General features: G+C 46.6%; 1 protein-coding gene, 1 long non-coding RNA gene and 1 pseudogene across 7 annotated transcripts; 2 read left to right on the top strand and 1 right to left on the bottom strand.

Moving 5' to 3' along the window:
• The first annotated feature begins 4568 nt into the window (after positions 1-4568).
• LOC119294202 lies at positions 4569-5166 on the top strand. The gene has a single exon (XM_037572439.1). It carries the CDS (start codon positions 4625-4627, stop codon positions 5006-5008), a length of 384 nt encoding a protein of 127 aa, XP_037428336.1. The 5' UTR covers positions 4569-4624; the 3' UTR covers positions 5009-5166.
• A 6899-nt stretch (positions 5167-12065) lies between these two features.
• On the bottom strand, positions 12066-16294 carry LOC119292088. Of its 6 annotated transcripts, none has more exons than XR_005142850.1 (7): positions 15817-16294; positions 15371-15545; positions 14991-15129; positions 14831-14916; positions 14533-14746; positions 12595-12705; positions 12066-12511 (listed from the first exon to the last, which is right to left on the bottom strand). It is a non-coding gene; the product is annotated as an uncharacterized LOC119292088 (long non-coding RNA). The 6 variants fall into 6 exon arrangements; XR_005142852.1 differs by having other exon boundaries at positions 14533-14717; XR_005142851.1 differs by having other exon boundaries at positions 14533-14727; positions 15817-16293.
• Positions 16295-25434: 9140 nt separating this feature from the next.
• On the top strand, positions 25435-26086 carry LOC119294201 (annotated as a pseudogene).
• The last annotated feature ends 664 nt before the right edge of the window (positions 26087-26750 follow it).

The following is a 26750-nucleotide window of genomic DNA, read 5'->3' as shown; positions in this document are numbered from 1 at the left end:
AATCCAAAGCCGGCGATCCCGCCCCGAACCCAAACGGCCGGGTGTCACCTAGGCGCGCCAGCACAAGCGAAAAGCGGCGTGGGCCCGCTTTGTCGGCGACTGGAAGCCCTTTTCCCGTCGTTTCCTCCCGCGCTCACCCCTCTCTTCTCCATTCCTCCCGCCAATCCCCCGCCTCCTTCCCGCCGTTTCGCCGGCCATGCCGCCGAAGAAGTACGTGATGCCGCGCGCTGCGACGGATCCCGCCGCCGTCTCCGCCCAACCGAAGCAAAGGAAGCCGAGGGCTCCACTCTCCAAGCCCCCTGGCATGACCAATGCTGAGTGGAAGGCGGATGTGGAGCGTCGGGAGGCCGTCACCGCCGACAGGCGCAACAGGGCGAAGAAGGCGAGGGAAAAAGCAGCGTACGCTGCGGCGGCGGCGGAGCATGCCGTCGAACAGGCGGAGGTGGCGCGTGCGGCGATGGCAAATCCACCCGGTGGTCACCCATACGCGGCCTGGAGCCAGCAGAGCGTCGGCTCTCCGGCCGGGTTCTCGTCGTTGCCGCACCCATGGAGCACGCCGTCGCCGGGCTATGCCGATGGGGACGCTTGCGGTGGTTTCAACCCCAACATCACGTTCCCCCACGGGCGCCCTGCCCAGCGCACGCCCTCGCCGGCGTTCACCGGCCTGCAGTACCCGCCTTACACGTACTCGTCGCCGGACTACGCAGCCTCACCGACGCCCCCTCTTTGCCGCGGCCTGTACTCGCAAGCGTCGTTGTTGGGGAACGTAGCAGAAATTCAAAATTTTCCTACGAGTCACCAAGATCTATCTATGGAGAGACTAGCAACGAGGGGAAGGAGAATGCATCTACATACCCTTGTAGATCGCTAAGCGGAAGCGTTCAAGTGAACGGGGTTGAAGGAGTCGTACTCATCGTGATCCAAATCACCGGAGATCCTAGTGCCGAACGGACGGCACCTCCGCGTTCAACACACGTGCAACCCGGTGATGTCTCCCGTGCCTTGATCCAGCAAGGAGAGAGGGAGAGGTTGGGGAAGACTCCGTCCAGCAGCAGCACGATGACGTGGTGGTGGTGGAGGAGCGTGGCACTCCAGCAGGGCTTCGCCAAGCACCGCAAGAGATGAGGAGGGAGAGAGGTAGGGCTGCGCTAGGGAGAGGTGGAAACTCTTATGTTTGCAGCCCCAAAGTCCTCAACTATATATAGGGGAGAGGGAGGGGGCTGCGCCCCCTCTACGGTTCCCACCCCAAGGGGTGCGACAGCCCCAAAACCCATCTAGGGTGGCGGCCAAGGGGGGAGAGGGGGAAACTTGCCCCCCAAGTAAGGTGGAGGCGCCCCCTCCCCAAACCATAGGCGCCTTGGGCCCTGGTGGGGGGGCGCACCAGCCCACCTGGGGCTGGTCCCCTCCCACTATTGGACCATGCTGCCCTCTGGGGCCGGTGGCCCCACTTGGTGGACCCCCGGGAGGTCCCGGTACGTTACCGATAGCACCCGAAACTTTTCCGGTGACCAAAACAGGACTTCCCATATACAAATCTTTACCTCCGGACCATTCCGGAACTCCTCGTGACGTCTGGGATCTCATCCGGGACTCCGAACAACATTCGGTAACCACGTATATCTATTCCCAATAACCCTAGCATCATCGAACCTTAAGTGTGTAGACCCTACGGGTTCGGGAACCATGTAGACATGACCGAGACAACTCTCCGGCCAATAACCAACAGCAGGATCTGGATACCCATGTTGGCTCCCACATGTTCCATGATGATCTCATCGGATGAACCACGATGTCGAGGATTCAATCAATCCCGTATTCAATTCCCTTTGTCTAGCGGTATAGTACTTGCCCGAGATTCAATCGTCGGTATCCCGATACTTTGTTCAATCTCGTTACCGGCAAGTCTCTTTACTCGTTCCGTAACACATCATCCCGTGATCAACCCCTTGGTCACATTGTGCACATTATGATGATGTCCTACCAAGTGGGCCCAGAGATACCTCTCCGTCACACGGAGTGACAAATCCCAGTCTCGATTTGTGCCAACCCAACAGACACTTTCGGAGATACCCGTAGTGCACCTTTATAGCCACCCATTTACGTTGTGATGTTTGGTACACCCAAAGCATTCCTACGGTATCCGGGAGTTGCACAATCTCATGGTCTAAGGAAATGATACTTGACATTAGAAAAGCTTTAGCATATAAACTACACAATCTTTGTGCTAGGCTTAGGATTGGGTCTCATCCATCACATCATTCTCCTAATGATGTGATCCCGTTATCGACGACATCCAATGTCCATGGTCAGGAAACCGTAACCATCTATTGATCAACGAGCTAGTCAACTAGAGGCTTACTAGGGACATGGTGTTGTCTATGTACCCACACATGTATCTGAGTTTCCTATCAATACAATTATAGCATGGATAATAAATGATTATCATGAACAAGGAAATATAATAATAATAACTAATTTATTATTGCCTCTAGGGCATATTTCCAAACAGTTGTCCGCGCCGCATCTCGGCGACACCGACACGACGGAGGCCGACATGTACGACATCATCGCAGCCGGCTCGGCTGCCGCCGCTGCTTCCCCCGGATTCACTATGCAGGATGACTCGATTGACCTTGCCGACATGGACGGCGAGGGCGACTACGGCGAGGGCGACTATGGCGAGGAGGAGCCGGAGGAGGAGGAAGAGGAGAAGGAGGAGCCGGCGCCGATGAAGAAAGGCAAGAAGAAGAATAAGAAGACGACGGCCAAGTCCGGCGAGCCGCACATCAAATGGGCGTCCCGGGAAGAGGAGTGCCTCGCCGAAGCTTGGAAGGTCGTCTGCCTCGACCCGGTCACCGGCACGAATCAGAGCATCGAGATCTACTGGGACCACATCAAGACCGAGTTCGACGAGCGGAAGCTCGTTGACCCCTACTTCAAAGGCATGCACATGAAGCGGGGGTCGAAGGGGATGGCGAACCATTGGTCTCTCATCCAAACGGCGTGCACCAAATGGCATGGTATCTTCGAGGAGGTCGCGGCTCGCCCGGAGAACGGCATCAGCCTCGAGGATCAGGTATCACATGCCGGTCTATCGTCGTTATATCGCTCGGAGAGCGTTCTTTTGCCTTGTATGCGCCCTGGCGTGCGCTCTGGCGCTGACTGATGTCCTTTCTTCGGTGCAGCTGGTACGCATGTTCGCCATGTTCCGCGACGGCAATAGTGATGCAGACTTCAAGTACCTCCACGTCTTCAAGCGGATCGACAAGTGCGAGAAATGGGCGGCCGTCCGACGCACCCTCGCCAAGGCCAAAGAGACGTACAAACCGGACGCGCCGACCGCGGGCGCGGCCTACGGGCGCCCGAACGGCAACAAAGGTGCCAAGAAGGCGAAATACGCCGAGTCGGCTGCTGCGCGCGTGCAAGAGTCCATCGAACACTGTCTCGCCGACGCCAAGACCAGAGCCGCCGAGCGAGAGAAGAAAATTTAGGCGAGGTGGGCTGTTTTGATGACGAACAGCGCCGTCAAACTCAACTTGCTTCAGACCAGGGCCGCCGCAAAGCTCAAAGCTCAAGACACCAAGAAGAGGAACAACGATCTCGCCTTTTTGATGGACGGCGCTGACATGCTCCAGAGCAGCGACGAAAAGCTCAAGGCGTGGTACTTGGCCAATCGCGGCCTCATCCTGGCCCAGATACCGGCGACGCCGACGCCGACGCCGCCGCGCAGCCCGGCGTCTGATGTCGATGCCTCCGCGATGCCCAGCCCCACCGACGACGATGCCTCTGCCGCGCCGAACAGCCTGGAAGCCGCGTCAAACAGCCTGGTAGCCGCGCCGACTCCTCCCAGCCCGCGTACGCCGCCGACGCCGCCGCCGGAGGTTGAGCTCGGCGTCTGATGCCTTCCGCGTCCTTTCTTTTTTGTACGCCAAACTACATTTAATCGTCGATCTGTGGCACTGTGAATCGCCGAACTATTACGATGATCGTGGGTTTGTGGTTTTTTTGAGTGAGAATGATGGATTTCGAATATGAAGCGCCTTCGGGACGGTACCTGGGCGTATGGCTAGGAAGAAATGAACCTTAGGGACCGAATTAGCGCCGGCTCGCCTCCAGATCGCTCTTTTTCGGCGCCCTGGGGGCGAACGGCTGGAGATGCTCTCAGTCAGTTGGGCCGCTTCGGCCGAGCGAGACAGCGTCTGCTGGGCAGCGAAAGGACCTCCGCATCGTCTCATGGACAAGGCAAGGGGGGGTTGCCAGTTGAAGCATTATTGAATCCACTAGTGTGGCATTGTGCGCACGGCAGCTTGGCAGTCACCGCTTTGTCTAGAGAGCGAGCGTGCACTGACTACATCACCCAATATATGAAACCAACGAAAAAAAAACATTAGAACAAGCTTGCCGTTTCTGCATGACAGGTGGGCCTTCTTGGGCTTATCGCCCAACGGATACTTGCGCTCCAACCGTCGGTCGGGTCGGCCCCCCCACGCACTACTCCCTGCTCTGCTCTCCTCTCTGCTCATATAAAAGCCCGACCCAACGGACGCAACGGAACACCACAGCTCGCACTCACTCCACACTAGCGAGCCATCACCGCGAAGCCACGATCGAGCCGAGCGCACTCATGAGGGCGAGGCAGCGCGGTGAGAGAGGTGGTATGTCGTCGACGAGCACGAGGTCGAGGCTGGCGGCGGCGGCAGACGGGGCCTCGTGGTGCCTCGCGCTATCGGCGCTGGCGGCGCTGCTGCTGGTGTGCTCCCTCGGCGAGACATCGGAGGCGGTCACTGTGCGGGGCGCGTCGCTGTCGGCGCGGTGGCGGCCGTGCGAGGAGGTCTACGTGGTGGTGGAGGGCGAGACGCTGCACGGCATCAGCGACCGGTGCGGCGACCCCTACATCCTGGAGCGCAACCCGCACGTCCACGACCCCGACGACGTCTTCCCCGGCCTCGTCCTCAGGATCACGCCCTCCAGCCCCAGCACCAGGCAGTCCGTCCCCGCTAGCCCGTAGGTAGAAGAAGAAAGAAGAAGAGTTTGATTGTTCTGAAGAATCATTCCAGTTCGCTCTGAAGAAGTCTGATTTAGTACGAGTAACCTCGCTAGTCTTAGTGGTAGAGGACAGAGTGTCAGAGTTCACTGACGGATAGTATATGCCTGGTTTCCTTGTAATTCTCTCTTATACTTTGTGCGTGGAAAATTGGCGAGGCCTAGTGCACTCAGCAGCACTGCCCGACCGCTGCGTACAACCGCATAGCCGATAGTGGGAGTAGTTGGTCATGTGGGCAAGTGGGGTGGTTGTTGCCTGTTGCCCGCGACGAGGGACAAACTCGTGGTCTTGTGGGCTCCTTCAACAATGGGCCCTTTCGCGGGAGGGGTGGGCCTGGACCGTTGGAGGTGGAGCCGTTCCGAGGATTCAATCAACCTTCGTACGCTATTACCAAATTTCTCAATACGTATAATAGCATCACCGTGACAGAGTGCAGTGTTTTGGAGGCCCTTTTCTTTACAAAAAAAAATATATCAAAAGTTACATCTCAAAGTTTTAGAAAACTCTGAAAAAGTCGTTAGTACGTCAATGTAAGATGAACAGTGTGCATACTGTTTACTATTTTCACTGACAGCAGTTTGTCTTTTTTGTGTAGCTCGTATGTCAATGTATTTTGTCACAAAAATTCCGCAAGCATGCAATGTACATATGTCGTGGATTTATTTCAGAATTTATGAAGCATTAAAACATTTGTTTTGATTTTTTGAAAATAATCTCCTAGAGGCATTTCCGTACCGTGGCCATGGTGTTTCGCCAAAACGCTGTAATAATGTCCAACTCTTTTTTGAAGGGGAATTCCTGTAACTATCCAGCTTGGTTACGTGCACAAAGGGCATTGGTATCAGGGATTAGAACATTGGAATTTGGAAGAACCAACTATATATACTGAAAGCCCAAGAACATAATTTATCTCAAATTAGAGTAACTCCGGCAGCACTCCAAAACATTTCTAGATAAGACTTCGATATGTCACATCTAAGTGATGCCATCTCTATTATTTGATCACTTTTTTCCTCTCCATCAAACATTTTTTAGCACGGTTTTGTTTTCCATACGTTTTTTTTTTGGTTTGTTGTTGGTGTATTGTGTCTATCTATGGATTGACGAAGCCTTTTGTCCAGGCCTGATTTGTTGGGCTGAGGTTTTTTACTTGTGTACGGACATATCATTTATCTTGAATTTCTCCTATCTAACGGGCTTTGATTTGTATTGCGAAATCACTGATTAAGGGTCAGCCTTTCCAAATGTCTCTCCCACCTTCTCTGGTGGTGACAAGTGGGACATTGCATGTGCGACAATTGATGCAACCTGGGAGTTTTTAGAGATTTTTTTCTCATGCACGGGAGTCACGCGTGTGTTTGTTTATGGCACTGTTCAAGATATCTTCCGATATTCTGATAATAGGCTGATTTATCGCTTTTCGGTGTCAGGCGGATAAGATAAATCGGCTGATAAATTAGCCGATATGGCGATAAATTGGCCGATATGTTGATAAACTGGCCGATTTACCCCTTATCTCGGGTCGATCGATAAGTTCCCGATAAGCGATATCCCCAACATTGGTTTATGGTATTTTTTAGGATTCTTTTTTCAAAACATTATCTTTTAAACAACGCATCTAAATTACATTAAAAAAAGTGGCTGCATTTCTTGCGTCGAGATCTTCGAAACTGTATCTCATGTTGTTGGGTTCCGACAAAGTTTTCTTTTGGGCAAATATGTGCTTCCAATAAATAGTAACTTGTGCTTCTAAACTGTACTAACCCGTCTTTCATAATATATTAATGTGTTTCACTTTTGGATGGGCACAAAAGCACAACTATAAAACAAAAACAAAAAAACAACAACAAAGCATTTAGTCCCAAACAAGTTGGGGCAGGCTAGAGGTGAAACCCATAAGATCTCGCGACTTTTTAAGGTTTCATCTCCATAAGAGTGGCTGAGTTTTTACGTTGGCTCGCCAAGTCTATCACAACCCTTCTCCTTTACCTGGGCTTGGGACCGGCTATGTTGAGACAATATAGGCGGAGTTAAAAAAGCACAACTATGCTTCACTATTTTGGGCAAACATAGAAGCACAATTTGTGCTTTAATCGGAAACCAAAAACCAAAATCTAAAAAAATGAGGAAGAAAAACCAAACTAAAAACCTAAAGAAAAGAAAACCGAAGAAACCTGTGGAAGCGCAATTCACTTTTCTTTGGGAAGCACAGTTATGTTTCGTGCAGAAGCATAATTATGTTTCACCTGAAAACACATATATGCTTCACCTTTTGGGGGAAGCGCAATTGCACTTCACACAAAAGCATACATGTACTTCTCTTTGGGGGAAGCGTAACTACGCAAGGCATCACTGTGAGCACAACTATGCTTTTTTGCTTCATGGGGAATGCACACCAAAAAACAAATAAATCAAAGAATAAGAAAATAAAAAATAAAAAAGTAGAAAAAGGAAAAATTGAAGAAAAAAAATTGGAAAACCCAAAAGAAACACCAAAACCCATGAAAAAAAGAGCTCCAGCAGGGTGCGCCCTGTCCGCGACACGTGGTACTTTTCTAAACACTTTTGCTCTTATTTTAGACTCTAATTTGCATGATTTGAATGGAACTAACCCAGACTGATGTTGTCTTTAGCAGAATTGACATGGTGTTATTTTGGTGCAGAAATAAAAGTTCTAATATTGGGCTGAATATTTACGAAGAATATTTTTAGAATATATAAATGATATTGGCAAAGAGAACTACCGGAGGGGGCCACCCAGGAGCCACAAGCTCACGAGACGCGCCCACTCCCTAGGGCGCACCTGGTGAGCTTGTGGGCCCCTGGAGCCTCCGGCAACCCTAAGTCCAACTCCATAAGTATCGTCTCACGGAGAAAAAAAATCAGAGAGAAAGAATCATCACGTTTTACGATACGGAGTCGCTGTCGCCTTCTGTTATTCATCGGAAGGGCTGATCTAAAGTCCGTTCGGGGCTATGGAGGGTGGATTTCATTGCTGTCGTCATCATATCATTTTTCCAAAATGAATGAAAAAATTTAGTACATGATAAATTATTTTAGAAATGTGTGAGCACTTTTTTGTGAAATGTCACTACAAAGGGAAAATATCTGTGTACATATTTTTCTTTTTTATGGAACATAAAAATAAAGATCTTGAGTAGGAAAAATAAGCGAATCAACCTGTGGTTGAGTTGGTTAGGTGGACAGTGGTATCCCCAACCCACCAGGGTTCAAATCCTGGTGCTCACATTATTTCTGAATTTATTTCAGAATTTCCGGCGATGCGCTTTCAGTGGGAGGAGACGTTTCCGTCGACGACGAGACGCCTACGGTGACTTCGTAAATCTCAAGATGATATGCCGACTCAGTCCCTCGGAGGTGCGCATAGAGGTAGGGTGTGCGTGTGTGCGTTCATAAAGATGAGTGTATGCGCGTGTATATGAGCGCTTGTGTCTGTACTGATGCTAAAATAATAGGAAAAATAAATAAATAAAACATAAAAACCGAAAATAAAACTGGTAGGCTGGGCGGTGCTCGTGGAGAACTGCACCTTAATAAAATTGTACGAAAAAAAAACTAGTAGGCTGGACGGTGCTCGTACTAACACAAACGTGTGCGGGCAAACATTTTCTGGGTTGGTCTATGCGGTTTTGTACAACAAGTACAAGCCAATAAACAAACCCCATCGGGCTTGGTCTCTATAGAGAAAAGCACTAAGTTTGGTTCGGCTTACAACCAAAATAGGATGAGACAACAAATAGGTGATGTCATCATACATCACGTGAATAAGACCAAATTGTATATCTTACATTTTTCCTAATTCATATCTAGATGTTTTTTAAGTATGTCACATCTAAGCTCCCATAAACATATAATGTAGCAACAAGAAACAAAAAAAACTAAGACAAAGAAATAGACCACAAAGAGAGTGGACATCAGCTTAGATGTGACATAACTATGTCGCATCTAGATGTGTCCTAGACAGACCCTATATCTTACTCCCTCCATCCTTAAGAGAGTGTGCTTGCAAATTTGTTGAAAAGTCAATTTTTTTTATGTTTGACCATATTTATACAATAATAGACCAACATTTATGCCATCAAATTAGTAGCATTAGATTCATGATAAAATATATTTTTGTCATATACCTATTTGGTTTCACAAAAATTGATATATTCTTACACAAACTTGATCAAACTTTCAGATAGTTTAACCCTTCAACAAAGTTAGAAGTACACTCTTTCAAGAACGGAAGGAGTATTTAGATGAGCTGTAGACACTCCTTTTCTAATAACTATAAGTTCCTTCGCCTATCAAGCGTAACACCATGATCGAGAAGTAAAATCCTTTAGATGACGTTGCCTCTCTCCATGACACGGGAGGATACTATAGCTTGTATCAGTTTTGAACCATAGGCAAACGATGTGAGACCAGTGGTTTAGCTACAGTCATAGGCCTGGGTGGATCATGTGGTCTTAGGATTATAGAGGCGCGGTGGATCCCGGTCCTTGCCGATGGGAGGGCTCCGTTTTCTAATGTTTTTTTAAGTTTTATTATGGTTTGCGTCCTACTCAGAGATGCAAGGCGGAGGCGGCTCTCTGCAGACGGAATAAGGTCCTCCCCGTCTAGCCCCCATCCCGGTGGTGTTTCTAGCATTGTCGGAGGACGTGTGGAGGTTTGTCTCTAGCGGATCACATGTGATTCGGTCGGTTTTTGTCTTCAGTGAATCCACGTGGATCCGGTCTTCGTTTTATGTTCGTGTATCTACAATTTGGATACTTCCGATCTACCTACTCTTCATCTGCGGCGGTTGATGTTCTGGTGCACTGGTCTTATGGGGCCTTAGCACGACGACTTTCTGACTCTCTACTACAACAAAGTTTGTCCGACTCCGAAGACGGATGGGCAATGACGGCGGCGCACCTTCGGCTCGCTCCAGTGGTTGTAGTCGTCGATAGGTGGTCTAAGGACCCGGATGTAATTTTTATTTCTGATGTTTTTTTATACTATCTTAACAGTTGATGAATAGATTGGATTTTTCCCTCGCAAAAAAAAGGCTTGGGTGGGCCAGGCTGAAGAGAGCTCAAAATTTCTTGCAATTATGGCCCAGATTTACTCTTAAGCCGAGTCTTTTGTAACAAAACTGGGCGGGCCAGGGCCTAATTTTGCTTCGTGAAACAACAAACATGCATGCCCTATTTGACTCACAGGATTTCAGTACAAAGGAATATATAAGAAACCTCTTCACTTCAATTCTTATGTATTTTCATGAGGTTTCACATAATGCTAAGAATCTTATGTATTTTCATGAGGTTTAAAACAGAGGGAGTATAAAATAAATGTCATGCATATGAAAAAATCTCGTAGGAAGAAATACTATAAAAATCCTCCAAATAGTTAATTGCACGTTGGTACCACACTTGCTCACCTACTCACGAATCAGTACCACTACTCATGCATGTCGCAGTTCAGTACCAACTTAGAGCCTAAGTGATGCATAACGGACTGACAGCCGTATAAGTGAGTATTGACCTCATATCTGACAGGTCGGGCCCACATGTCAGGTGACACGCTGGCCGAATCGGCGCGTGCCCGATGCGCTGACTAGGACGAGGCCGACCTAACGGGCTAGGTCCAACCGAGCCACCAGTTCGAACCCTAACTCTCGTTCCCCTCTCCCTCTCCTCCTCGTGCTCCTCTGTGTCAATGGCGACGGCGAATCCAGGCGGCGGCGGTGTAGGCGGCAGCTCGAGCAGCGGTGGCGGTGTGGGCGGGTACGGAGATCTTCCTGGCCTCGGGGCCGATGCGCACCCAGGATTGGCCGAGGGCGACGGCGACAGTTCGTCGTACTACTCGAGCAGCGAGGAAGAAATGGAGGAGGCCCCGCTAAGCATGGAGCAGCGCCTGCGGATGGCAGAGATGTGGGTCGCCAACCCTTTCACGAGCCATCACTGGACCAATGGATGTGGTGGGGTGCTGTAAGTCCTCCTCCCTCTCCTTTGTTCTTTCTTCCAACTAGATGACCCGGTTGCGCCAATGGCGCAAGAAGCCAGTTAGAAGCGATGTTAGTAGTGAGTAAGTAGGAGATGTAAATGGAAAGATAATGCAATGTGAATTCTATTACAAATAGTAGGATGACTTAAATTGATTTTCAGATAAGAAACAAAGAATATTTAGAAGAGGAAGTAAGCAATTGTGGATATGATGGCAGATACAATAATAGTGTTAAACTTGGATTTCATAAAGTATTAATTTTCTTTCTAGGTCTTCTGGGATATTCATTGACGATCATATATATATATAGCAATGTAAATGGATTTCTCATCTATATTGGTCATAGAAGCAGAAAGCTTTTCACCTAAATATAAGAAAACCTTTGCATTAAACAAGGATTAGACGCACTTGGAATAGATATATACATGGATCTAACATAGCACAATGGATTCCAAAATTATACATGACCAAAGTAGTGCCAAAAGTAAATAGGTTCTTAGGGTGAAGCTATACACACAGAGCTTCATAGGCTATTTAGGTAGCTAAATAGACTGAACATGATGACCAGAGAGTCCAGTGCCAAAAGCAAACAGGTTCTTAGGGTGAAGCTATACACACAAAACTTCATAGCCTAATTATGTAGTTTAGTAGACTGCACACGATGCTCAGAGGGCGTGCACGGTGAGACGCAGGCGCTTGTGGTTGCGCTTGAAGGCAAAGGCATATATTTCTCTTTCCTTCATATTAGCTGCGGGGAAGAAGTCTGCCATCCTTCCGTAATTGTTGCCCTGTTATCGACTCCTTTGGTTAGACGGGCTTTGATGCAGGTATTACCATCTCCAGATTTTATTGGCAAGCCATAAAGCTTTGGGTCAATACAGCGGCGGAGATATTTCTTGGTAAACCTGACCGAGAAATACTGCAAATGAAAGGTAACAACACTGAGAAAAGAAATATTGGAAATGAAAGGTAACAACACTAAGAAGGATTGCATATATAATTGCAGGTGATGTGTGTAGGGTCTTGCCATTCCTCGAGTGGCAAAGGTCATCCTTGTAGCGATGAGACACCTCAAATTTGTAAGCTGCTTCCTGTATAGCCTCACTTTGTTTCCCCATGTACAATGACCATCAAAGCTTAGAAAGTAGATAGTGTCGGGTGCCCCTTTGCAATGGTATATAAAATGGTTGGTGTAAGCATATGCATGTACTGGTATTAGTAGAGCAAATGAAAACATTGTTTGATCATACGGGTTATGTAGGTCTTGTGTTCAGCCTTCGTCGGTTTTATGGATTTAGTTGTAGTTGATGTATGATGATAATCATGAAGAGGGTTTGAAAGATTAGTATGTACAGGAAGGCAAATAAAATTAGGTATAATGGCATGACAATGGTAATGATAGATGGTTTTGTACCATGCGATGTGTGCTCCTTTTTCTTGTTTTTCTTGGCTTTCATGCAACGGGCGAAGGGCCTATAGAGTTATAAACAGTAAGAGGTTTAAAAGGTGAGTACAAGCAGTAGGTTTTAAAAGTCAATCTGGCATGGTGTGCTTACCAGATCATTACCGATGTTGATAACAGCTGGTTTGTACGCTGCGTTGTTAGGCTAAGGAAGCGATCCGGAAGACTCGCTATCATCACCACTACAAATAACATTATAGATTTTCTGCAAGGAAATGCCTCAGTTGTTATTCTAGTTAACTATGGCCTTTCTTAATGCTATGTAGCAGCTAGAAAAGTACGTACAATGAGTAACTCACTTAGTAAATTTATCAATCAGGAGATTGCACATTATTTATCAAACACTGATGCAAATAACATCATAAATTCTCTGCAAGGAAATGCCTCAGTTGTTATTCTGGTTACCTATGGCTTTTCCTAATGCTATGTAACAGATAGAAAAGTAGGATGAGAGGACAGGAAGCAACCTGCGCTAGACAGAATAAATGGCTTAGGAGGCGAAAACACAAATGAAAAGTGTGCATATAACAACCACACTACAGAGACGATAGGTCAACTATGCTTGTAATCACTATGAATAGGATCAGCAACTACTATCGATTTGATACTTGAAAGGAATAAGCATCCACTTTCATGCATCTACGGCTGGCCCTCTCTGCTCTCTGCCACATCTCATAACTACTTTAACTAATTGTTGACTGAGCTCGGTTGCTGTCTAAATAAGACAATTGCATTCAAGCACAACGCAGTACCTTGTAATGCAGGATCTTTAATTAATAGAAGCAAGTATCTGTCAATTTATTCAGGAAAAAATAACATGCCTTAAATACAGTAGGTGTATCAACTAAATCCAGGCACATATTATAAATACACTGTTCTAACCTTAAACTATCACAAAAGAGACAAAAAAACAAAGTTGTTACTCCCTCCGTCTAGGTGTGTAAGTCATCTTACGAAAACCAAATAATCCGAAAACACTTAGGCGCGGTGCATTAAATTCTACCTCGTTTCTTGTTTCTTGACATATCAACCAATAAGAGATGTGGGGTGTGCATGCTTTTAATGACTTGAGACTACCAAACACGACATGCAGTGGTTAGTTCATTGCATGCAATGCTATTAATTAGCAAATGAACATTAAGTTCTCTCGTTTTCCCCTCCTCCTTGGTCATGATGCACAACCTAAGATGACTTACTCACCTAGACGGAGGGAGTAATATAAATGCCGATAAAACACGTCTCTAAACTTCCTACATGATGTGGGGAGAAAAAAGAAGAAAAGAAGAGAAACAAAGGTACAAATTTAAACTATATTCAGGCTTGAAGATGTTAGCTAAACCAGTCGAAGAAAATTAGCATTCAAGTTTCCTTCTCAACTAAACTAAAAATGCAAAATTGTAAACTGAATTCAAGCAAGAAGCAGCATAGAAAATAAAGCTTTGAGCGTGGATGAGTAAAGTCGAGGCGTCATAGTAGGTCCCCAACATATGCCAGCTATGTACTGAAGGTCTATATTGTACATCAGATGAATGCACAAACACACGAGTAAAATGTTGAAAGGAAACTTGTTTCTGTTGATTTCTTATTTCTGTTGAATATATTGTTGCTTAATTCACGTCTCCAAACACACATGGATCAGTGAACTTCTGTGAGCGTGGATGAGTAAAGTCGAGGCGTCATAGTAGGTCCCCAACATATGCCAGCTATGTACTGAAGGTCTATATTGTACATCAGATGAATGCACAAACACACGAGTAAAATGTTGAAAGGAAACTTGTTTCTGTTGATTTCTTATTTCTGTTGAATATATTGTTGCTTAATTCACGTCTCCAAACACACATGGATCAGTGAACTTCTGTGAGCTGTAAACACCCGTACGTTGTATGATGATTTGCAAACTCAAATTTAAAATAATACAGTAGACATGGTATGTAATATACAGGCTGCGAGATCCACACGAATCCTACCAGAAATGAATTAAGCAACAATATATTCAACAGAAATAAGAAATCAAGAGAAGATGTATTTTCACCTCAGGCTTGAACCATTGATCTTTCGACAGCGATGCAAAGCTATAACCAAATCGAGGGGATAGGAGGGTGAAACACGTTGGCAAGATGATCCTCACTGAGAAATCAGGAGCCCAAGGAGAGAGGCCCAAAAGGTCAAGCCATCAACGTCAAGCAAGCACTGCTTTTCTTCGAGCTGACATAACCACTGTTGCCGTCTGTGCAGGTTAGTGTGACCTTTTTAATGCTCATAATTAGTCTCCCAAATTACCTAATCCTGCAATTATTCTCCAAATCTGAGAGCTTGCAACACACACGTACCTGAAGCAGCCAACTGAGCACTCTCCATATTTTCAAACTAAAAGCAGTGTATCGTTAAGAATGGTCAACATCTGCATTAACCCAAGCTTCTACAATTATTAGTATTTCCCACGAGAAGTTTCAGCTCAGATAATTTACGGAGAATGAGTTGGATGCTCACCTGCAGACCAGTGGCAACCCTCGTCTAGAAGAAAACATACAATCGGTAAAACAGTGGCAATCAGCCCACAAAACCAAGGTCCTCCATCACCGTCTTTCTTAACCTGAAACCAGCGTGAACCACGGGCTCACATCAACACCTGCAGAAAGAACACACTGCTATCACAGATCCAGTTGAACCAAAGCACAAACACGATGATGCAACGATGATAAGCAATTGCAGGACACCTACATGATAAGGAATTGGTAGTTATTATCTGAAAAAGAGAACACATGCAGGTCTTCAAAGACAGGGGATATTTAGCAAACGACACAACAATCCAGCAAATCTTGATTCACTTTGAAGAACGGAGGGAAGCAAAGAAGGAAAAGAGGAGCTACCTGGGCTGCGCAGGCCTGTCGTTGTTCTCCATCTTCATCTGGTGCTGTCCAAGGCGGTGAATGACGACCACCCGACCAGGTGCGTGCACAACACCGCAATCCTCTTGCTCGACCATGGCGTCGCAGCCTCGCCTTCGCCCGTGGGAGCCTCCTGCTTGGCCAGAACGACCCGGACCTAGAGTGACGAGGAGCAAGATCAGTCAGGTCGAGGCATTGGCATGGAAGAAGGACAGCCTGCAACTTTCGCTGCGTCCCGAGAAAGATCCGCCAGGCTGCACGTCGGGACGGGCGGGTGGCAGCGGCGGCGTGCTCCTCCTTCTGTCTTGCGTGGTGCCGCTGCGGCGAGGCTGATGGGAGGGCCTGGGCAGAAGTCGTGCTCCTCCGGCTGCGCACCGCGGAAGACAAGGGGCGCATGAAGAGAAGGGCTGGGGATAGCGGAGACTCACCTGAGTTCGATGGTATGCTGATCTCTTGTGGCAGAGAGGGCGAGGCTGCGCAGCCACCACGGCCGAATCTCGTTGAGGAGCACCTCCACCGGCACCCCCGGGGATGCAGCCGACCTCCTCTTTCTTCCCGGCAGCTCCACTGCACCACAACGGCCGGCTTCTTCCTGTCCTCATCACCCGCCTCCCCTACTCCTTCACCCAACCATCGGCCTCACCTAACCTGCGCCCGATCTAGATCCAGGCCCATCCCATGGCCACCAGACAACGAAGAGGAAGTGGGCTCGAGGACGAGTGAGGATTTCTCCGGGGCCGCCGCTGCACACATGGGAATTGATGGCAGGGAGAGGACGGAGCTTCGCCCACGAGCAGTAGGGTGGACGGATGGGCGGCGCGAGGAGCTGCGCTGTCAGCCGCATGAAGAAGAGGAGGAGACGAGGGGGAGGGGGAGGAGAGAGAGGAAGTGCAGCCAGATATTTTCTAATATTTTCTATGCTCACCTCGTCTCCGGCCGGAACGATGCGCACTCAGTAAACCGTAAAAAGCAGGCGATTCACTGGAATATGGATAACGAGGCCCACTTGGGGACGCGGAGGAATTGATCCCGGGCACCAGTGATCCCGGATGAACAGTAAAATCCGAAAAAATAGTAAAAAAATTCAAAAAAATCTGAATTTTTTTGTCAAGAAACTTTGATGTTTTTTCTACATGCGTGCCAATTTTCGTGATGAAATGACATTTGTGGAGGTGTCAGAAAAAAAACAAAATCATGCTCCAAAAAAACTGTTTTTGGAAGCATTTTGGAGCATCGATTTTGTTTTTTTTGCTGAGACCTGCATGAATGTCATTTTGTCATGAAAATTTGTACGCATGTGAAAAATATGTCAATGTTTGTTGCCAAAAAAATTCAGATTTTTTTGAACTTTTTAAATAATTTTTTTGTTTGTACTGTAGCAAAGGGTGCCTGTGAGCTCGAGCTCACAATAGCACTTTCGCCCACTTGGTAGCTACTCTCAGAAGCAATGTGAATGTAAAAAACAATGGATGGTCCACCACACGCCAGCTGCCAAAATCCAGCTACAGGAAAGGATCGAGCGGCCAGTGATCGTAGCGCACGCGGAAGCCTCAGAATGGCGGGTTGCCTAGCAAGGTTTATATGTTCAATTTGGAGGCTAGGGTTAGTGTTAATGAAAATGTCCAAATTTGCTGGCACTTGTAGTGTGGAGGATGCTATCTGGGATGTTAGGATTCACTTTGATGCCCTACATAATTTGGATAAAAAGATATGCAGTTCTGATGTCACTTTTCTCAATCTGTATGCACTGTTGCATACACAAGGATTTACATTCTCTGATGAATTGTATCACATAGAGAACACATGCATAGGAGAGCAGAGAGAGCATGGCCTAGACTTGATTGACACAAACATTAAGTTGCAGAATATTAAGAAGCAGCATGAGCATACTTTAGTTTTGAATCTGTTAGTTAGAGCAACAGCCACTGACAGTGCTGCAATTCAGAGAAATGCTGAACTACAAACCATTCTTTATGCACCACCAGTTGTGTATGATCTCAGTGAGCCAGCTGTGCTTGCTGTTGATGACCAAGGTGTTGTTTTTAATAGTCAGGGCAGTAGTAGTACCAATGTTGAAGCTAGTGGTTTTTGCACACAAGAGAGCAAAAATCTTGATAAACAAAAGCTGAAATCTGTGATGGAGGATGAAGTCTTGTTGCAGGAGGGATATTACAGTAGTGATAATTCAGAAGGGGCATATGACAGTGACAACTACTTGGAGAAGTACATGATTTCTCAAGACACAGAGATAATAAATGGAAAGAGACAAGCAGATGAGGAACAACTAGCAGATGATCAAGATGAATATTCAGATGATGAGTCAGAAGAGGAGGAACAACTTCATTATGAGGGTGACACTGAGGTTGAGGATCTGTTTGAGAGGGAGGACGAAGAGAGTGGGGATGAAGAGAGGGAGGAGAGCTTGAATGTGGAGTTAGCTCAACAGTTGCAGGTAGAACCTCCAAAGAAGAAACAGAAGCTGCCAATTAGGAGGTGCCCCACCACTAGAACACATTCTAGTGTTTTAAAGGAGGTGAAGAAAGATTTCATTCCTTCATCAGATGAAGAAGAAACTGGTTGGCTGATGAATAGTGAAGATGATGGGTATGAGCCACTGCAATTTGTCCTAAAGAAAAACAAGAAGAGTAGGGCACAGAAAAGAAAACCTAGGATATGGTTCAATGAAAAAATGGAGCACCCACACCAGCAATTATGTAAGTACATGTGCTTCACAAATCAGCAGCAATTCAGAGATGCTCTGTTGAGCTTGCACATTTCACAGGCAAGAGATTTCAGATATCATAGAAACTCTGATCAAAGGATCATTGCAAGTTGTAGAAATGAGCACTGCCAGTTCCACATTGTTGCTGCTATGATCAAAGGTGAAACTTTTGCTATAAAAAAATGAACCTGGAGCACACTTGCCCTACCACTACAGAGTCTTCCAGGGTTAGTGCAAAGTGGCTTGCAAAGACATATGAGTCATTGTTCAGGTCTGATCCAACCACTAGCATACAAACTCTGATTGATGCCTGCAATGAGAAGTATGGTGTTGAGATTCCTAAGCACATGGCCTATAGGGCCAAAAACTTAGCTGTGGAAGCTATCTTAGGAGAGCACAAGAAGCAGTATCCCAGGTTAAGGGACTATGCAGCAACCATCATGCAGACAAACCCTGGAAGTAGGGTTGTAGTTACAACTCTAATTCCTAAAGCAACAAAAAAAATACCACATCCAGGGCCAAGGTTTCATGCAATGTTTTTCTGCTTAAATGGAGCAAGGGAGGGATTTCTCACTGGATGCAGACCTTTCATTGGTTAGTTAGTTGTTTCTTTTCTTTAGTTTCATTGCTATGTACATGATTACACCTTGCTGTAGTTTCTTTGCTATGTACTGACTTAATTGGTTCTTTTTTTTGCAAAACAGGTGTTGATGGATGCTTTATTAAGCTGGCCACAGGTGCACAGATCCTTGCTGCCACTGGCAGAGATGGCAATAACAACATTTATCCAATTGCATTTGCCATTGTTGGTTAGGAGGATACAACAAATTGGTGCTGGTTTCTTCACCAACTCAAGATATGTCTAGGAGGAGAAGTTGGCCAATTTGGTCCTTATACTATCATGTCAGATAGACAGAAGGTAAGTACTTAGTTTGCTGTGTAATTTCAGTAGCATAGTTTGTTGTGTAATTTCAGTAGCTTAGTTTGTTGTTGTAATTTCAACAGGGGCTATTCAATGCAGTGAATAGAGTATTTCCAAATTGCCACCAGAGATATTGTCTTAGACACTTATATGCAAATTTCCAGAATGCTGGTTTTAGGGGGGAAGTAAAGAAATGCATGGATAATGCCAGTTATGCTTACAATGAATATAAGTTTAATATTGCTATGAATGATTTGAGAAATGAGTGTGTGGATGCTTGGAACTGGCTTAATGCAATTCCTAAGAATACATGGGCAAGGCATGCTTTTGACACTAACTGCAAGACAGATTTGGTTGTTAACAACCTATCTGAGGTGTTCAACAAGTATATCCTTGATTTTAGGAAAAAGCCTATTAGGACTATGGTTGATGGTATTAAGGACAAGCAAATGGTGAGGTGGCATGAGAAGAGAGAGAGAGGAAAGGCAGCTTTTTGGGAGATCACACCACACTATGCTGAGAAGTTAGAGCTGGAAAAGGAGAGGGCTAGATACTGCAAACCCATTCAAGCTGGTGTTAATTTATGGCAAGTGACCAGTGGGCAGCAAACACACGCTGTGAACTTGGATAATCATACATGTGGTTGTAGAAAATGGGACCTCAGTGGCCTACCATGCAACCATGCAATTTCAGCAATTAACAAGGCCAAGAGGTTTCCAGAGGACTTTGTCTGTAAATTCTTCAGAAAACCATTTTATGTGGCAGCATATGAACCTATGATCTTTCCTGTTCCTGGTGAACATGACTGGATAAGGACACCTGGACCAGACATAGAGCCACCAGAATTTCATGTTAGGAGAGGAAGAAAGCAAGAGAAGAGGATGAAGGGCAAGTTTGAAGTGCCAAAGCCAAAAGACAGTAGTAGAATGGCCACAATAACATGCTCTAACTGTGGTCTCCAAGGCCATAGATACACCAACTTCCTGAAACAATTGAAACCAGATTTGGCTATGAGGAAAAAACAAGCATGTGGTAATACCAAATCTCACTTCTTTTTTATTTGTTGACTAGTGCATTTGTTAATATTTTAATGTTGTCTACTAATACCAATCTCACTTCTTTTTGCAAGACCAAGAGGTCACAGCAACAACCTACACCTGCAAGATCACAACCCCTGCCAGCAAGATCACAACCTCCACCTGCAAGATCCCAGCCTGCACCAAGATCACAGCCTCCACCTGCAAGGACTGGTGCAAGATCTGGAGCAAGGTCTGGTGCAAGGACTGGTGCAAGATCTGGAACAAGGTCTGGTGCAAGTTCGCAACCATCAACTAGTGGTGCAAGGCCATTCACTGCCCCAAGATATGCAACTCCTTCTACATCTTCTGCCCCAAGAAGTCACACTGGTTGGATGAGGTGGTTTGATCCTAGTGGTAACAGATGAGTGTGTGTAATGAGTTGTTGTTTCTCAAAACTATGGCAAGTGATCAATGTTTTGTGTCCTGAACCATGGCATGGTTGGATGCTTAGGTTTGATTGTACCGGACCAACAAGTCAAACTGGTTGGATGATTATGTTTGAGTGTACTGAATTGCTATCAACTATCTTAATGTTATGGGCAATGTTATGCTATCAATTTGGTGATTAGTGTTATTGGCAATGTACTGAAATGCCTAACCACCTTGGGTTCACAACAAGGTTCACAACTAACTGGTTCACAACAACAACATATTGATTAACATAGTGGTTCACAGCAACTAAGAGTTAACATAGTGGTTCACAGCAACAACATAGTGGTTCACCACAACACCATAGTGGTTCACAACAACTTAAAGCAACAACATAGTGGTTCACAACAATTACACATCCATAGTACATAACTTAGTTCACAACAACACCATACTTCACAAAAGGTCAGCAAAGCAAGCATTCTTCTTCTTCATGTTGATCTGGTTCTTGCTCTTGCTCTTCCTCTACATCTTCATTCTGACAAGATGTCCAGGATCCCCTTCAATTTCTGCTTGTTCTTCTCCTCTGACTTCAACAGTTTAGCAATCTGAATCTTTAGCTGATCCCTCCTTGCTGTGAGCTTGTCATGCCCCTTCTTGAGAGCACCCATGTGAAGGAGCAGCTGGGTGTTCTCCTGGGTGAGCTTTTGCTCAGACTTTTTGAGTTCATCAACCTGGAATTGCAGGTTCCTGGTGGATGTACTAAGCACTTCCTTCTCTTTTAGATGATTAAACTTCAGGTTCCTGATGCAAGTGCCTTGAGATTCTGTCAGGTTCATCAGTACTTTATACTTCTCCTGCAGCTTGAAGATCTCTGCATCTTTCTTCCCCATCCCTGTCTTCATGTCAGATACAACAACTGAATCAGAAACATGCACATTCTGCATCTTAGCCTGCAAATAGCTGAAATCTACCATCCTATCCTCTTGAGCATTGAACAGTTGGTGCACATCTTCAACCAATTTGTCATAGTTGGCCTCTAGATTATTTTTTTCTTCAGTCAAATGGTGAATAGTGAGTGAACTCTCCAGGTTATCCTTCCTCCTATCACTCTTGCTGTCATGATACATTTCCCATAGCTTCAACAAGGCATTCTGCAATGTAGGAGGCCACTCTGGGTCAACCCAGAGAACAACATCACAGCTGTCATCTTCCTGCAATAAAAACAACCATAGCATGAGCATCTTAAAACAATGTAGGACCCTAAATGACTAGCCACTAAATTAAAAATGAACTTTAAGCATCCTTGGGAAACAACTTTAATAATATAGCCAACTTTAATAATATAACACTAGCTGAATTTTAAGCTTCTGACATTGAATCTCTCTGACCTTAAACAATCAAATAATTTGCAAAGTGAGTACTCTTGTACTGCAAACATTTTCTAATCACCTGATTAGCATCAGTAGTACTAAATGGCTACAAAATGACCCTCACATAGCTACAAAATGACCATCAGAGCTATGGTACAAGAGTACTCATTAAACAATGTGCATCAGCACATGGCTAGATTAAAGAACATGAATTCCATGCACTGGACTGCACAATTCTATGCACATGGCTAGATTAAACAATACCATTAACACAGAGTTTGGACAGAATCTTACACTCATAGGACATACTAAGAACCTCCTGCCCGTGTTAAATGCTTCGAATGCCTCTCAACCGCCACACCATGCTGATGGCAAAGAACTCTGGATGATGTCTCAATGCCACTGTAGTCTTGGTCTTCAATGCTAGCAGGGATCTAGAGGAACAAAAGGAAAACAAAATCCCCAAATCAAATCAAATCCCCCCAAATCTGATAACCCAACCCTAACCCTAGCTCTACAACTCACCCGGTAATGCATGGCTTCGTCGTCGGAGAGGTTCATGTATTGCGCGCTTGAGTCCTGGCTGCTCTCGTCCTCCATGGCGCGACGGTGAGCCGGTTGAGGTGGCGGCGGCGGGCTGCGGGCTGCGGCGAATCGGAGAGAGGAGGGAGAGCGATAGTGAGAGTGAGGTCGAGCGAGAGTGAGGCGAGTCCGACCGAGCCCATGTAACCGACCGCACCGGCCTCGTCCTAGTTAGCGCACCGGGCACGCGCCGATTCGGCCAGCGTGTCACCTGACATGTGGGCCCGACCTGTCGGATACGAGGTCAATACTCAATTATACGGCTGTCAGTCCATTATGCATCACTTAGGCCCTGCGTTTGTACTGAACTGCGACATGCACGAGTAGTGGTACTGATTCGTAGTAGGTGAGCAAGTGTGGTACCAACGTGCAATTAACTCCCAAATATTCTGCCAACCCAATGAGCCCATAATATTGACAAGGGACATGGAGAAAGTTTTTTTTTTTGAGCCGATACATGGAGAAAGATCTCCCAGCTAATACTAATAGATAATCAATTACCAACATAATGGGTGGTGCAGCATCCGTAGATGCGGTGGCACCAAGGCAGGACAGTGTCAAGTGGCAACGCAGTCAGTATTAATTACAGTTGGCTGACAAACAAGCATGTGGACACTGTAGAGTCGACGAGTCACATCATCAACTTGCCAACGATCGATGAGATTCCACGTACATGCTGGTCCCTTACAAGATCGAAAGCGATTTTTCTGCTCTCCGTCGTGCACTCCCGTAGGTGTGTCCAGTTACATGCGGGAAAAGGCATGTTTTGGCCGGTCACTAGCTCGCCTACCGGCTGCCGTAGGTTGCTTTGCATGGCGAGGCAACACGTACTCACACAGAGATTAGCTGTTTGCTGTTTGGGTCTGCTCACTCCTGCTTGGCATGCTTTGTATTCCGGCTGGAACTTAAAGAGGCCTCGTACCGTGCATTTACGCATACAATACAGAGATCCAGTGAAGATTTGAAAGTCGAACATTCTACTTAAAATTAACAAAGTTATGTGTTATTTTTTAAGAGAAGTTGTGGTAACCAAAAGCAATCTTGTCCGTCATAATTGCAAGAAGTGCATTCTTTTTATCGGCCACCATGCGATGAGACAATCAAATACCTCTTTTTCTTCAGTGCAAGTGGACACTTTATCTGGCCAGTCATCTAAATAACATCCAATTTGTATGCACCCAAGTGTTCTCATATTAATGGGTACTGGCTTGATGGAATTTGAAATAGGTTTAGTACCCTAATAAGGGTGGAAGCGTCAGTCTTATTATGATCGATTTGGCTATATAGAAATTATTTTATTTATAATGGCAAAAACTCCACTCCTTTATAGGTTAGTTTTTGTAATACGCATTGCTAAGTGGTCTACGCTATACAGAACAGAGTACCTAACAATGTTTAAGGTGGTGTGTATGCTGTTGGAGCGGACCGGTGACCAGGGAGACTTTATCCAATATGGGTGACAACATAATCTCAGGATCGGTGTTCGTGGGTGTCTGTGTACATCCTAACTATGCAAAGCCAGGGTGTGGCTCATCATGCATTTATATCTGCTTGATGCTACATTTTGATTTAATAAAAGTGTTCTTTATCGGGAAAAGTGGCCTCATACCTCATAGCGACTCTGGTAGATTTTTGAAACCACTGTACATACTTAAAGAATCTGTTAAGTAGAACGAATTCATTTTAACAATTTCGTTAAGTTGTTCTCCATTCCTAAAGTGTCTTCTAAAACACTCATTTGGTGCCAACAAAACTTCATGCTCCACCCGCAGGCGGCGTCACCGATCCATTCCCGTGCTCCCCCTCCCACCGCTGCCCCGGCTCGTCTGTGTTTGGCATTGGAAACGACATAGCCATCATCCTCCTCTCATTGGCGCCACCCCACAGCAGTGTGCCACACCTCCTCTCTTTGAGCAACCGGTGCGCCACATGTGCATGTCACATCGGTGAAGCGTTGCTTCCTCTCTCGCCTCCTCCAGACATTCTCTCTAAAACCATTATAGAGGTTGTCATTTTAGTTAGTCAGCACTTAATTAGTTTTTTCTTGGTGGTGATTTTGTAGTTGTAATTAATAAACTGAAAAGGATAGAGTATTACTTAGTCAAGATCTAATGATAGAAAACCTATAATCTAGAATATCTATCAGTTGACGGCCATATTTCAAAGGCCATAGATATTGGGATATTAATATGGCAGTAGGGACTCACATTAATAGAACACCATGTTGGTCACTTATACCCCTTGAGACTTTATTTATTTTATGGGCGTGTTGTTGCTGTTGGTGCTTTATTTATAAGCGGGGCGTTTAGCCCTTTTCGGCACAGAACACCATGTTGGGCACACTCGTTTTGAGATGCGGCGAGAAGTTTTATTAGTTAGTCCCAAGTACAACGTATATACCATGTCCAAACTAGATGCCGTTGGTGTGAATCGGCCTGCTTAGGGACTATCCAAAACTACATTGTGATTGTAGTCACGGTAGACCAAGATAGGATTTGAAGAGACATATGACTTTGGGTCCTGAGTGATCACTCTGCATATGACCATGAGACAGCTGGCTATGGGTCAACCTAAATCAAGAATTTGTATCATCATGTGTTCGAGAAGAGATGTAGAGAGCGAGCACCCAAGGAGGACAAGTAATGACCTTGAGCTTCACAATGTGCTAGTCGATTTCTGTTTTAACCCAACTTGAAAGGACACCAGATGAACACGGTGGCATGCGCAGCGCGAACGGAGGTTTTCTCGCAGCAGAGCCAAGGAAAGGACATCGAGATGGCGACGGCGGTGGCCCTGCTCTCTCCGGCCGTACATACTCTCGCTGTCTCGCACTCGTCGCACTCGTACGCAGCTTGTCAGGCATCCCGTACCTCAAGCATTCGGTGATGACTTGATTTCATCTGTACTCATGCATAAATGGACATTACCATACTACCATATACTCCAGTTCATATACTCCAGTTTGTAGCTCGTCTTTGTACGTAGCTAGCCAGGCATACATGGACCTGTCTCTGGCCTTGGGTCGCCCGGGAACCGACGGCAGTGGGGCGGCCGGCCGGGGAGCTCGCAACGGGTGGCTGGCCGTCGATGAGGCGCGGCCGCTGTTCCCGTGCCTCTTCTGCGATAGGAAGTTCCTCAAGCCGCAAGCCCTCGGTGGCCACCAGAACGCGCACAGGGGGGGAGCGCGCGGCCGGCTGGAACCCCTACGTCTACGGCCACCACCCCGCTGCCAGTGCCGCCTCGTCTCACGCTGCCGCCACCGATGACTTCATCCCTATCGCCACGCACGGTGGTGGCGGCGGCGCCGCCCCACCGCCCCTCCATGTCGTTCGTGAGGCTGGCACGCTGGCTCCGTCGGCCCACGGCGTGCGAGTGGCAGCCGTCCCGTTCTCCGGCGTCCACGACGATGTGGGGGACATGCTAAGCTCGGGAAGGTCACCGGCCGCTGAGCCGGCATCCGAGAGCAACACCGGCGTAGGGATCGACCTGGAGCTGCGACTCTAGCTTATTTAGCTACCGACGACATGCATCTTGCAGGATTATCTTCCAGCTCTCTTGGTTATTTGCCTTTATCAATCTATATATTTTGAAGGTTTGTGTTGCCCATCTACAGTTTTTGTTTTGTTTTGTGAAGTGCCTTTTATTTCTTCAGACTGATGGTTCGTTGCCTTAGTCAAGCATGCATGACTCACTTGCCATACTATTCAGTAATTCCAAATATTATTGCATCGCCTCGTCAAATTGCTATATTTGTGATTTGTTCATAAATAATACTATCTCAACGTGGTTCTGTCTTACAAATGTGTTATGTCCAACATTAGAGTAGGCATACTACTTCAGTTAATCATGCAGTGTTCAATCGGGCACGAATAAGTAGCTTTCTGTTTTCTCTGTAACTTTCTTAATAAGACAGGTGTGACTCGGGCTCCCCAACCCTAGCCGCCGCCGGGGCCTAGCTCATCCGCCTCCCCTCCTCCCGCCGCCGATGGAGGACGCCGCCGGCTTGCGCCCGGAGGCCGACGGCGGTGGCGGGGGCTCTTCCTCCCTCCCGTGTCTCAGGGGTGGCGGGACCCCAACATGCGTGGAGGTGCGGCCGATATAGAAGCAACGGCGTTGGCTTCGACGGCGGCGGCGGTCGGCCCTGCCTCGGGCCACGGGCGGCTGCTGCGGCGGCTGGCCTGGATCGGGCGGCGACGCGATGCGGTCTTCGGCGGCATGTCATCTGGCTTTAGATCGGCGGCGACGTCGAGGGCCTGGTGGACTGCTTGGCGGAACCCATGGCAGATCTATTCTGGACGGTGTAGCCAGTAGTGGT

Source organism: Triticum dicoccoides, chromosome 4B (assembly GCF_002162155.2).
Source record: "Triticum dicoccoides isolate Atlit2015 ecotype Zavitan chromosome 4B, WEW_v2.0, whole genome shotgun sequence".
Classification (NCBI taxonomy): Eukaryota; Viridiplantae; Streptophyta; class Magnoliopsida; order Poales; family Poaceae; genus Triticum; species Triticum dicoccoides.
The sequence above is the reverse complement of the archived record's forward strand: the minus strand, read 5'-3'. Positions and strand labels throughout refer to the sequence as shown.